The sequence below is a fragment of the Charadrius vociferus genome, unplaced genomic scaffold (assembly GCF_000708025.1).
Source record: "Charadrius vociferus isolate BGI_N301 unplaced genomic scaffold, ASM70802v2 scaffold118, whole genome shotgun sequence".
NCBI classification, from domain to species: domain Eukaryota; kingdom Metazoa; phylum Chordata; class Aves; order Charadriiformes; family Charadriidae; genus Charadrius; species Charadrius vociferus.
The window spans coordinates 801,010-815,566 of NW_009649846.1; the positions used below are offsets into that span (position 1 = coordinate 801,010).

General features: G+C 40.6%; 1 protein-coding gene across 1 annotated transcript in view; it reads right to left on the reverse strand.

Annotated features, from left to right (window-relative positions):
- Window positions 1-4,173: 4,173 nt before the first annotated feature.
- The window catches only part of ELMOD1 (ELMO/CED-12 domain containing 1), a 30,344-nt gene continuing 19,960 nt past the window's right edge, over window positions 4,174-14,557 (reverse strand). The window contains exons 6-10 of the mRNA XM_009890909.1: window positions 13,576-13,709; window positions 12,307-12,375; window positions 9,484-9,534; window positions 7,832-7,965; window positions 4,174-5,582 (exon numbers count right to left, since the gene is read on the reverse strand). Of these exons, the coding sequence (XP_009889211.1) occupies window positions 5,410-5,582; window positions 7,832-7,965; window positions 9,484-9,534; window positions 12,307-12,375; window positions 13,576-13,709 (561 nt within the window). The 3' untranslated portion in view covers window positions 4,174-5,409. The remainder of the gene's footprint in view (window positions 5,583-7,831; window positions 7,966-9,483; window positions 9,535-12,306; window positions 12,376-13,575; window positions 13,710-14,557) is intronic.

Sequence of the window (14,557 nt, forward strand, 5' to 3'; positions counted from 1 at the left end):
GCCGAGCCTTCTCTGTGACAACTGCACCAGCCCCGTGTTTATCACACCAGCATCTCTATGAATCCCCCTTTCAACCCACCTCTTCCACTTTGCACTCTGTTTTTCTTTCAAGGACATTCCCAGCCATGTTGTATGCACAGGGATATGTCTGTCCTCGTTTCTAGTACGTCACAGTGCCATGCTCTGTGGTTAGGTCCAGTGGTTAGGTTTTTCACAGTCATCTCCATGTGCCTCCCTTGTGGTTGGGAAAAGCTGCCCATAAACATACGAGAAGCTTCCTCGTGTCCCTTTCTCCATGTCCTCTTGTGCTGCTCTGATTTTCTGAGCTGCCAGCTGTGGTGACAGGTGTTGAGCCCACGCTCCCCTGTCCTGCTCACCTCCCTTGTTGGAGGCTGCAAGCTCTTCGGGGCACAGACCATCTTTATTTACATGTTCTCCCAGTCCTTCAGCACAGTGGAGCCCAGGTCTAGGAACACAGCAACACAAATAACAGATCCTCTGCGCTTCCCCGTAGTTCATTTTGATCTAAGCTGCTGTACCCAGTTCTTGCTTGGAGGTTTTAGAGCTAAATCTCTTTTTCTAATTATAGTTCTGTAGAGAGAAGAACAGTTTCCTCTACTAGAATAAGTAATGACCTGATTTCTATGTGTGCTGCTCACAGGGGAAAGCACAAAGCCAGTCCTGCTATATTCCTACATGATCTTGTAGGAAGGCTCCTGTCTAATCTTTGGCAAGTCTTATAGAAAACCTGCACTGCTGCAAACTAAGGAAAACAATGAATAATTCATTTTCTTATCTGTTTCAGGATTGTTTTCTGCAAAACATCTATTTTAATAATTCATGTGATTTTTAGCTGCACCGTGCTGCAGATGCAAGCGTACAGAGGAGAGCCATACTGTATTTCTCAGTGTAGCCTGGAGTGTTCATTAGTGAAAAATTCCAGCTCACAGTGGACCGAATTCCAAGTGAGGAGCGAGAGGTGAAAATCAGGGGTGGTGAGCAAGATTTGGAGTAGAACAGTTCTCTGAAAATCAGAGATTACGAGCGTCATTCACAGAGGAGTCTTCCTATGATGCCAAAATGGCCATATGTTGACGATGTTCAGCTTGTCAAGAGCCAACTGGGGGACAGAGGGACGTATATACAGAGTTCCCATACTTCCCAACAGTATATACAGAGTTCCCCTGTTTCCCAACAGCACTTGCCAAACCCATGAACTTCGCATTTATAGACTTGCACGCGGTTACTGTTTCAGGCTGTAACTGATGCCTCTCTCTGTCAGATCCATCCAAGCGGCAGAGCTGTCAATTGTGGTTTCCTCTAGAGCTCATGCAGGAATGGCTCCAATGTGCAAGACCCCACCAGTGGACAGCCCTGCAATGCTGGTCACCCCTGTGAAAGGGTCAAAAACCTCAGGTCACTTTATGACAAAAATGAACTGATCAGCAAATGAACTGTTAAAAGCCGACTATAGCCCATGAAGGGCAGGGTTAGGAAGGAGATGATGGTACCAACCCTGTAAAGGAAACCAACGTGTGCATTGTGCTACCTCAGATTCTTTGTGTCAGTAGCAGCAGGTCTGGGTCCATTAACCCGTGCATCAGCACTCTGTTCACAGCTCCTGCTCCACCTACCAGCACTTATTTCAATTGGGAACGTGCTGAGAATCCTCCACTTGCAGCGAAGTGCTTCAGCCAGTACCACTAAGCCATCTCTGCCCAGCCGTGCCCTGCAGGGCACACAGCACAGACCCACAGCGGGTACAGCTGATTCCAGAGATTGCTCTTCCATTAATGAGGACAACAGATTAATCCCCTTTACCCTCTACACAACAGGAAGTTTTCCAGTCCAGCTTCAGTGCTGCTTCAGGAAACAACCAGGAGACAAAATTCTCCAAGACAAACTGCACAGTGAAGATGGACTTTGCTTCTGAAAATAGTACATAGAAATACCATCAGCACCAGCATTTGTACAAGTACCTTCCAAAAGAGCCAGTAAGAACCACATCAAAAACGATTCTCCCTTTCCCAAAGAAAGAAAAAAGCTACAAGGCAAAGAGTGATGGGAAACCGGAGCCGCACTCGCTCTCCTCCCGGCTGGAATCGAAGCCCCAGGCACAGATCCTGCGGCGCTTACAGCCCCGTCTCCACAGATGCTGGCGGAGCACTGAGGTTACTGAAGACAAATCGGTGCCCACCTCCATTGTTGAAGGAGTCCTGGCAACAACTTAAATTCACACAGGCCAGGCCAAGGATGCGCTGTGCTATGGGCAGTGACTGAATACGTAACATACAGAAATACAGGTCACCCCTGTGTATTTTCCCACACAGAATTAAAGAACCGCAACACCAAGCGTCCCTGCTTTCTGGCTTTAAGCAGATCAAGGTAAACATTTCTGCATTTTAAATCACACACAACTTACCAATATCATGTTTTCATCAACTATTATATTTTCATCTGCCTGCCCAAAGCGAGGCATATTCTGTATAGCACCAGGACACTATCACGTATCTTATAAAGTAAATTAGCAGCTGTGCCTTTTTAAAACACCAGGGTTGTACAGAGCTGCCAATGTAAATTATTTGCCCGAGAAAAATACCTATTAAAAAAGAAAAGTGCCAAAGAGCTTTACAGGCTGGGCAGGCAGCGCTTGCTGCCCGCGCCGTGCAGGGCCAGGGATGATGTTTTGCCAGGAGCAGGCATCCATCCTACCTCACGGGAGCCTCCAGGAGAAGAGACATCAGGTGAAGTGCAGCAACCACGAGGCTGTAGGAAGTTTTTCCAAAGATCCAATCCAAACCTTCTCTACTCTTAATTAAACCAAAACCTGCACCCTGCAGCGAGTGTAAACATTGATTCTACTTTCTTGAAACAACTTTTTACAAACATTGATCTTAAAGGTCTTTTCCAACCTAACGGATTCTATGATTCTATTTTTTGCTGCTGCTTTCATTTTCTCCTCCCTAGAAAAAGCAGTATCCAGTTCCTCCCAGGTCAGTTTGGAGATGTATCAGTGATAGTGTAAATTCCATTTTTTAAAAGAAAAATTTAGGTTTACATCATGGTAAGAGGCCATTCCCAGGGAAGAAGGAAGGCAGTGCCAGACAGACATCCTCCGCCAGCAATACACAGACAGTTTGGCAGTCACCAGGGACGTTGTCTGCCCCAGGTTCAACAAGGACTTTGAGAGCAAAGATGTCCCAGGCCAAAGCTGAAGCACGAGTGGGCAGTAGGATAAGATCTGTAGGCCCCAGCATGCAATGGCTCCACAGGAGAAGGAATTTCACACTTAGCTTCATTAAATCCATCTCCCTGCAAGACAGGAAAACAATCACCCAAAGCAGCTAGATTATAGTGACAGTCTGACACGGAGCCAGATGACATTTTCAGGTTTTATTTGAAGTTGACACCTTGAGACAAGGCATAACAACCGAGAGGATCACACCAGTAAGAAGGTAGCAGGGACCTTTGTGTCTCCCTTCCCCCCCAGCTCCATGATCTCCAGTGCAGAGTATTAAAAATAAACCAGTGTAGCCTAAGATATGGCAGAAGGTATTTAAGTCAGAGTGGGGCAGGGAAAGAAAGCGAGAGACTAAGATTTGAAACAATGAAAACTCTTGCTAGAAACTTATTTTAGAAGGTTCAAGAGTGATGCCAAGACATTCTTAATTTCAAATGATTATAAATAACCACTTTCCAGAAATAAATTATAGTAAGTGAAACATGCACAGTTTTTATTCCTTTTATTTTCATGCAAAATCTGCAATAGTTAATATCTCTGGTTCCATATTTCCAAATTCATTGAAGAAGACTAATTACCACAACACCCACAGAGCTTTGCTGATTAACTCAGCAATGAGTGCAAACTTCCAGCCCTGCAGAGAAGCCCCGATCCCCACCTCACATTTGGTCAAAGAAATGAGAGGGCTTAAATCCAAAAATAAGTTTCCCAAGAAACGCAACCACTCCCATTGCTTTATTTTTTACTTACAAAGTGACAGCCTAAGCTGTAACCAGAAATGGTATAAAGAACCTGATCTGAGAAAGTAGAGATCACTCTCCAGACTAGGGAAATACCACAACAAAGCTGTTCATCCCCTTTTACCTGACCCATTAAAGAAAAATAGCTTTCATCTGTATTACTGCATATCTCAAAAATAAAACCCACAGTGCTTCAGTTTAGAATGACATATAATTTATTCATATAATTCACAAGTAGTTGGACACTACTCAATTTAGTCTCCATATGCAAGTGATTTACACAAACATATAATACTAAAATTGATTGCTTAGAAGGTAAAAAATACCATGGGTATGAAATGCCATGGTAGATGCTGTTCAATATACTACACAATCTTAGTGTCAGACACTTTTACTCATTCATGTTTTTAGAAAAAGGCAGTTTGCCATTTTTATTTTTTTTTTAGTAGTCTGGGAAGCTCAAGTGGTTTTGCTCTAAACCTTCTAATCAATTATTTCTCCCAGTTCTTAGTAACTGAATTGACAACCAAAGCAACATTTTCAGTAGTTCAAAAATAATATTTTTCTTTGCTCCCTGAATTCACCAAGCATGATGTGGCCAAACAACACTGCCTTCCAACATGCGACACAAAATACTAACTTCTGTGTATTCAAAGGAATGTGCAGGAATTTAGACCATGCTTTAGCACGATAGTGTTGGTGACAACAGCCCGATAATACTATTTTTGGCCCCTGCCAGTATCCAGTAGTTGTGAGTGTGTTTGCACTTCATTGTGAAAGTATTAGCATCACCCAGACCATTTGGTATTCATGCAGCTGTGGAGTCTGATTGTAATTCTGCATAAACTCTTCTCCCTCAAACTTGTATCTCATAAGCCTCATTAATTCTGCATTAAGCATATATGGCTGTATGGAGAAAATTGGACTTTAATGTGTTTGCCTGCATCAGATTAAATTACACACATTATCTTCTAGACGAGGTCCAAACACGTATTTCGCTTGAAATGCCAGTAGTTATCTTAAAACATACCAAGAAGTTAAAAAGCTTTCACAATACAAGATCCAGCTATTTATTCCACATATACAAAAACACAGCTAGAGAAATACAATTCAATTGTCAATGCTGAATTTATGAGGGAAGTCTAAAAAAATAGAAAAACTCTGATACTCAGACATCAATTCAGAATGTAACACTGCATAATGCCGCAATATGAGCACCCATTTAAAATGAGAAATCCCCAACAAGAGAAGCATAAGGGGATCCAGTACGTGTGACAAAAAAAAAAAAAAAAAAAAAAAAAAAAAAGATGAATACTGCATCAAAAACATGCATACAATCGCCATGGTCATTCAGTATGCTAGTGATGGTCTAAACAGTGATCTAACACAAGAGTGAGGCAGTGTTTCCAAATAAAAGCGAGTGAGTAACTACATATTGATTAAACTTTCTGATGCAGCAAAATGAGGGCACAGAGCCATCTCTGGGTTCTGGAGCTGTTTCAAGATTCGCTTGTGAAATTTCTCTCTGACACGGTTGAACTCCATTATGTCCAGTGGGTCCTCTTCAATCCAGAATTTGTGGAATTCATGCATTAGGTAGCCTACAAAATCATAAAAATAAGGAGAAGTAAAAAAGATAAGGTACGTAAAGCTCACATACAAAATTGGAAAGAAATTAACAATTATGGTGTAGACAGAGAATCCTGGTCACTGATGTCTGACACCTCACAACACTATGCAGTGATAAGACTAAACCCATTTTGCCATTTTGGGCAAATGCAAAATTTGATTAATATTATCCATTGGTAGAATTTCTCCTAGTAAATAAAAAAATAAAAATAAATATAAAAAAATCATTAAGTGTCTTGACATACGGATACATGAACTAAAACATTAAACTAATGAGTACAAAAGCAGGGGAAGATGCTGCTGCACCAGTCTTTTGTTTATATCAGAATTCTGCCACACAGGTATTTCCTCATGGGAACATTGCTTACTCTCCACTAAAAAAAAAAAAAAAAAAATGATGATGGGCGTACTGGCAGGTAACTTAACAGTCACCATCATGTCTCTCTGTATTAACACTTCCTCCTCATGCACAACTTTACCTTGTGTGTGCATGACCTTGCTGGAAATGCTGTTTAACACTTACGCCTACAGTCCTGAAAAGATGAATGATAAGTGATATACAGAACCCCTCACCTTGGTAAGACATCCCCGTTTTAGGAAGAAACTTGATCCCAAAGTGGGTTTCATATACAGGCTCTGATTAAGGCCTTTACCATCTCAGATCTATGCCATCCTTGGACTCAAAGAGGAATGACTGACAGGAAAACACCTTACATCCAACACTAGGACTTCAATAAACTGGACCCAACCTCTTGATCCCAACTTCCACAGCAGGTTAATCGTTGAGGAAGTATAATCTTTCATCCCAACACAGCAAAACGTGTAAGTAAGTTTTCTTTATTCCACAAAGTGAAGGCATTTGTTGTAACAAAGGCTTAATTGCTTTTATCCATTTATTGCTATTAGTTTTAGCAGGGCCTGTTGCCATAGGACAAGAGGTAATGGTTTTAAACTAGAAGAGTCAGCAGAACAGTCTCCCCCTGCTGCCAAGACTTTGGCAGTGGCAACAAGACACTGCAAAGGTACTAAAACATGTCTTCCCCCCACCCCCACACTCAGTGATGGGGGATTTTAGATATGGCAAGAAACCAGAACCAAAGAAGGATATGAAGATAAGGGAAACAAACCAATCATACTAGACACATCTGTTCACAAGACCACAGGCACATCTGGAATTTGGCAAAAAGACAGAGTAACCCTTCCAATGAAAAGATGACCTGAAGATGCATAAGTGGATATTTAGGTAGATACTTATCTGACTGTTTTATTTATCAAGCCCACCACCACCGAAGACAACACCCTGGCAGCTAAACTGCCTGGAGTTCCTACCAGCCAGTCTATTTAGGGCAGCAACACAGAAACCATCACAAAAGGGAGAGCACTGCTAGAGTACGATTTCTGCCCACATAGGATTTTGGGTGAATGAGTCTTATTAAGTAACATCCTTGTTCTGAAAAGCCTATACTATTTAATGAAAGAGACACAGAGGACACTAGTATTTGCCATTCATCCAGTTAAGCAATAAGAAAATATTATAGCTGCAAAACAAAATATCTGTTACCTAAATAGCCAAACTTAAAAAAAAAAATAAAAAAACCCCACAAAACAAAAAACAAAATGCAAACAAACAAAACCTTTGTAATTGTCATAAATGTGGAAAACGGTGCATCCCGACTCCTTATTAGCAGTTTTGTGCCGATACATTGAAAAACATTTGAAGTGTTGCTCCCACTGTGCAAGAATGCACAGACCTGCTGTGCTGTAGAAGGGATGCTCAAATACAGGGGAAAGGGCTGGGAAAGCATTATTTTGAGGGGGGACAACTTTACTGAAAGTTGGAGAGTAATGCTTGAATGTAGATGCAGATTTGGATCCAAAGACTTGGATTTATGGGGAAGCAATCTATCTCTAGCAGCTCTTTAAAGTACCTTTAGTTTCTTATTATTATTTAAAACCAGTCTAAGAATATAGGAAGGTCACTTGTTCAGGCCCTTGGAGGGTTTGTTTTGTTTGGGTTTGTTTTGTTTGTTTTACCCCTGGGTTTGGTAGTGGCATACAACTAAGCACTGAATTTAAGTAGCCTAAAGACAGGAGAGCAAGACTAGCATGTGGGATCGTCTCTGTGCTGTGTCAGCAGGAGATTTTTTATTTTTAAAGCATAAGTAGTACAAAAGTGTTAACAGGAGTACAAATTACATATTTCTTCCCCACCACCACTTACAGAACGTCTGCTGAAAGTGAGTTAGTGTTGGTGCTTCTGGAGCAACATTGTAGAAATGGGTCTTCAGAGCTCCACTCACAAGCAAGTTGTATGCGAGGTCTGTTATGTTAATGCCCACGATAGCAAAAGAATAGCTGTAAAAAAAAGAAGCAGCAACATTTGTGGAGAGTTTGTGTTCTTTCAGCACACTATTACACCGATGACACAGACACTGCAGATTGTGTGCTACTGAGGTGTATTAATTCTCTCCCTTGTGAGCTTCCAAGGTGTGGGGGGGTGGAAAACAAGAAAAACATTTATCTCCTGCCTGCTTTGTACACTCTAATGGCAGTGTTTCCCTTGTGAAACATATGGTCACAGTGAAAACAGGAGTTTCACCACTGTGCCAGCATTTTCAGTGGAGCAGCACAGATTCATTCCTACAGAATAAGAACAAGCTCAGGCATCCCTGTGGTCCTGCCCTCGCCTCTGACACGGGGCAAGCACTCCACATCGTGGCTGTGCCTGCAGGGTGACCCAGCCTCTGGTATTTTAACCCATCTGCCCAACTGGAATTCATTACCCACAGTTAGGAACATCAGGTTTCAACAATCAGCCCTATAAAGACATTCATATGGCTAAAAACTCTGAAAAAGATCCAGCTGAGTCACCTCCAATTTCTTCCTAACAGACAACTAGATACACAGGCCAGAAGACAGGCAGAAACCTAAATCAGAGCATGCTGGAAACAGAAATAAGAAGAGTCAGATTCACAAAGCAAAACCCTGTCCTGTTAGGACATATCAGCAAGGAAAGTATATTTAGGCACAACAGAAGTCCAAAATTGGAAGTTATTTCCTTGTTTGTGAGCCTTTTGCATAAAGAACTTGACATTTCTGGCAGTGACTGTTTCCCAAGAAAACATATGATGTCCCACACTGACATTTAAGTGAAAAAAGCAAACTTGATTACTTATACAGTGACTTTGTTTTCCCTCTTCTAAACACAGCTGTCTTCTGCAGATTATCCTAGGTATTTTTTCAATTATCTATACCAAGCAAACAAAAATACTTTCAGATTTTTTTTTCTAACCTTTGACATATTTCAGGTGGAAAAAAAAAATCCAGAAGTTAACTGCAACACAAGACCTAATGGCAAGTTTCACAGAAAAATGAAATATAGGCATTAAGTGTTGTATTACAGGTTTTCAGATACACTCATAAGGGACATCCAGTTTCATACTCATGAGTAGGGCATCTATACTAAACCCACTGCTTAAGAAGAAAAAAACCACCAAACTAACAAAACCCCTACTACTATTCCTTTCCTGTTATACTTTCCTGAAAGCAGATCAGAACCTGACTTTCACAATAAGAAGTGAAACTTCATCACATTATGTGTTAAGAATTAAACAGATATTCACCACTGCACTATTCATAGGACAGAGAGAAAGCTTCTCCTTGCTACAGTATTTTTGGATAATTTTTCCTAATTCTTAATTCAAACTGGTTTTGCTGTAATATTTGATTAAAATCAAGGTGTGGTTAAGACAATACAGGTTAGTATGTATACCAAAGTTTCTTTTAGAATGTGACCCGGAATATTTTCCAACAAATATACAGCATCATTGTTAACTCTTGTTTGTAGCAGCTTTAAGAAGATTTTTAACTTACCCGATTGCCTTATCAAACTTCTTCTTCTCCCATTCGGCTTTGCTGAACTGGCTGCGGGGGGGGGAAAAGATCCAGATATTGCCATGCACTGCTAATTGACAAATATTTTCTTTCTGCTTCTTTGACATTGTAACAGAGGTAGAATACCCATTCAGTCAATACTGATATGGCTAATCACATTTAACTCTGCTTCTGACTGAACAGATTTGTATAAAAAGACATGAAATGAGTAACTGGCTTTATAGCATCGCAGATAAACTTCACTCATCATTAGAAAGCATACACCTACATCAATGCTCTCAGAAAAAGCCAGTCATTTTCTATACTGACTACGAAGATGATCCACCCCAGTTAAGTCTGAGCTACACAAAAGGTTGAAAATATTACATTTCTTTTAACTAATCAAAGATAATTTTAGCCTTTTGTGTTCTTGAAGATATACGTGAAGCTCATCACTGTAGGCATGGTTCACCTGAGGAGGCAAACATGAAAAATACTCCTCTGCTAGAAAGGTTTTATGTCCAGCCAAACTGGAAACCACACAACAGCCGAAAATACAGAACAGTATTTCCTATTATTTGGCACAATAATGTAGAGGTTTTCAAGTACAAAGAACGTCCTTCCCTTAAAACACAGTTACTTAGGGAACTATTTGCTTTTAGATTAAGTTTCTGTTAAATATTTTCATTTGAAAGAGCTGCCTGATACAACCAGTCAGCCGACATCCCACTAACCAGGCTTTACCTGTACCTAGTTGAATGGAGCAAGTTTAGCAGAAATCACTGCCCACAGTTAGCAGCAGCTAAAAGCGGTCAGAGAAATAACCCTAACCACTGGGCTACAACTTAGACAGGCCTGTGGGAGTTTTGCCTTAGAAAAGCAAATCAGAGCTTGCAGGGTTTAGATCATAAATTATAGACAGCTATGTTTGGAAAGTGTCTTTTTGGACTATACCTGAACTACAACAAGTATCTATTACACTAAAGACAATCCCCTGAACTTCATGTAAATACGGTATTTAAAAACTGTTGCCATTAAGTACTAAAGATGCCAATAGGTTCATACCCATCCTGACCTGAGTGTTACCAGGTGGCATGTGTGACAAAACTTCTCCTCTTAAATGGCCTGGTATACAGAAATATACTCCTTCTCTAAAATCTTCGTAGGTTGTGGCATAAAATCAGTTAAAAAAAAACCCCAGCAAACACTGAATAATAAAGGTGGCACGTGTAGGATGTGGACAAGCAATACAGTTCAACAAAAATAGAAACTACATTGATCGCATCAGAAACCAGCATGGCTGCTAAGCAACCACACCAGGAAGAACACCACGGGCACCACCAGCAACATCTATTTTCTACCAAAGGGTCTTCCAAGGCATAGAAATTGCACATGCTCACACAGCACTCCAAGATGGTCCCTGGTAATCAAACATGTAAATGAAGAACACTAATGGGATTCCCTGCTTCGCAGCCCCAATGCTGGACACTCAGCATCTCGGTAATATGGTTCCATTTCCCATGTAAGAGTTGAGTTAAACAAAAGTCTTGGCTATTTTCTATAATGCTGCTTAAGCACCGTGACAATCCCAGTTCACCAGCATACATAATAAATATTATCCATGGGCAACACAATACATAAAGGCAAGACTGGAATTGTGGGGAGTGTTTGTAGGAAGAGACTGAATGTCAATATATAAAAGAAACCCCAAATAAACTAAATTTTAAGGCTGACTCTCAGGCTCAAATTCTGTTGGTTTACACCACCTCACCCCCCCCAACCCTCCAAGTGCTTTTTGTCATGCAATTATCATTGGCAACTCAGCCACAAAATACTGAAGAGATCAAAAAGCTTCACAGGATTCAGATGTGGGCCTGCTATATGGATATCTAACACTACTGGCAAAAGTAAAATGTCTTTTGAGGCCACTGATTACTACTTAACTGGCTATGAGGCATTTCTGCCCCCCCTTCGATAATTACAGAATAAATCTCTAGTCACAAATAGTTCACAACACAGAATTTTTGCCACTTGAAGGTATCTGATCTCCCAACCATCAGAACATTGGACTAGCCAGATTAGACCTGTTATTAGTCAAGGCAGCCAGAGTATGTGACTATAAATCAAGGCACTCTTCAGCTGTGCTAACAAACCCTTGGCCTCGGCTACTTTTGATTATCAAGTCAGCCACAGTTGTTGTGACCATAGTGGCACTGCTTAGACTTTTTTCCTACAGGTAAAAGTCACCTCACATTTGTTGGTTAAGCCTAGTACTAAATGGGTCTAAAATATAGTGCTTTAGCTACATCAGGCAAGGTTGATTTCATTCTTTATATATAAGCATGCTCAGATGCACCATCAGCTACATTTGAGTTCACTTTAGAGAAATGAATACGGATCTCTTTGTGTTGCAATAGAGACTTTCAGTTTATAACATACCAAACTGCAGTATAGTTTGATCTTTATTTACATGTAAGGTCTCATAAAACTAAGAGAAAAGAAAAAAAAAATACCTTAGTTCCTTCTTAGTGACTTCCCTTCATTATGAAAAGACAAAAAGAAAGGTAAATAAAAACACAAAATCACTTGAAATTAGAAGTTAAGTGAAAACATTTAACACTAAGTTTAACTATTTCTAAGATTCAGTATACAAGTTTGTGTCTTGGATTTGATCAGTTTTCAGGATCAGCACTTCGAAACAGATAGCATGTGGCAACATCCAAGCATATGCCCAACTAAAAGAAAAATAAAACCACACCCTCCCCTCCCCCAAACACCTGCCAGCAGTGCTCTCAAGTTATTCTTTCTGATCTCAAGCATTACCTGTATTTAGGTTGAAGGGAATCAGAGAGAACTTGCTGAGCTATCTCAGAGTCCCATTCGGCAAAATACCTGCAAATACACATTTAAGGTGAATTGTCAAAGAAACACAACAAAAAAAGCATATTAAATCATACTAAGCTGTCCATACACACCCTTTTAAAGGCCATTACATGTGTTATGCAGTATGGGTAGCATTTAATGTGTTAAATTCATTAAGCTACCACTCAGACCCCCAAAATCAAAGAGAAAAGCAGCCTCAAATTACAAATGTAATCCTATAAGCGCTTAGTGAACGTGCGTTACCAGAGTCCTCTTCCTACCCACCCTACAGAAAATCAGTTGCTTATTACTAGAGCATGTTGGCTGCTGAGCTCAAGACAAAGCAGTTCAGGCTTCTTGATCTGGCAGATTCATTAAGCAAGATAAGAGTCATCACAGAAGATTAAGAAATGAAATACGCGGTAGGGATTCATTTCCAATGGAAGTTCAAAGCCAGGGTCAAGGGTTCAGACCCTCAACTGAGCTTTGCTAGAGAATGACATATGGATGATTTATGTCCTTCAATCGGTAAAAGCAGAAATTATTTCTTGTTCCCCTCATAGGGAGAGGTTATTTTACCAAATGTTTTTAAGTTATGTAACTACCTGCAATAGACACAAGGGCTGAAGGAAATAACAGGCATTGATCGGTTCCCAAATAACAAACCGCAGATATAGTACCAACACCTGGTGTGCGTGCGGTGGAAGGGAATAGTGATGTAAACTCACTGCTTAATTTTGGGTACTGACAGAAATTGAAGTTTTTGTCCAACTACAGAATTTTACCATCAGTGGCTGCATTTCAAGTGTTTTGCCTAAGAATTCAGCATGAAATTCCCAAACAAGAAAGCTGAGCAGTAACATAACCCTCCCACCCACCCACTTCCAGGGCATTTTGTTTAAGAAGATTTAGATATTGGTGAAAATACACTTTACAGTTTCTTGCTTGTGGGAAGAGAGTGTTAACTTACTGTGTCACAGAGAAACTAAAAAAAGGTCTTAGCAAGTGGCATTACCAAGTTGAGTTAGAAATACTGAAAGAAAGGAGAGCCCTTCCAGAAGAGACACCCCACCCCCCCATTGGACTAGAAAATAAATACTTTCAATTTTTGATATGAAGTCTGTAACACTTTTACAAGTTATTTCCAGAGACTTGCTAAAAACCTTCAAGTTATGCCGCTTTTCATGACTTCAGACAAACATAAATCCATCTACAGCGGAACATACTTACACCAAGTTATATAAGCCAAGGAGACCCATCCCTCTAAAGTCTGTTTTAGGATCGTCACCTTGGAAACCAATTTCACACCACTGCTTCGAAATCCGAGCTTTCAGTGGCGAATTGGGCTTCAAGCATTTCCACAACTAGGAAGATTACAGGTAAAATATAATTAAACTTCCACACATTACTACGGCTTTTTCTTCTTTTTAAACCAAGTTAATTTCTCATGTAATATCATGGCATTGCTATCCCAGCAACGGAAACATATGAGAAAATGAAATTCCCAGGGGTGAGGAGGTGAAAATCCCAAACCACTCTTAAATATTGCAGATGTTTCAGTCCTACAAGGCCCTTCCGACCTTGTCTACAGCTGCTGTAACGTCTCACACAAGGACTCGTTTTGTTCACGCTTTGTGCGTCAAACTAGCGTCTGCCTCCATAAGCACAGAGACAGAAATGGGCTGGAATTTGGTTGTAAATCACTGACAGAGCAGCAGGCAATCGGCCCTCAGGTCCCTGAGGCTCTGCAGCAATCTTTTCTCCTGCATCTTTTGCAAGTCTCTGGAAGGGTTATAAATCAAGAGTGCTGACTTGGCTACCACAGTGCTGAAAAGCAAATTGGAGAACATAAAAAGAAATCCACACAAGAATAGCATGTGCCACCTTCATATTTAACTAAGGGGTGAATCATTCATTGATCTCACATAAAAAAAAGACAAAGTGATTTAACAAGCCACATCCTCAGCTGGAATAAATTCACTTAGCTGCACTGGTCCAGCGACTTTAGTGCCTAAATATCATGTTGCTGGGCACCTAAAACCAGGCTAAACCGACATGTCTGACAAATACATACCTTTCCGTATACCTCATGTGCCATATCACAAACTCACCCTTTCCAAAGCGTATTAAGAAATCGGGTGTTCCCCATAAACCATGATTTGGTGAGCAGGGCCTCAAGAAATGCACTTAGATAAAGCCTACCCAAGGGAAA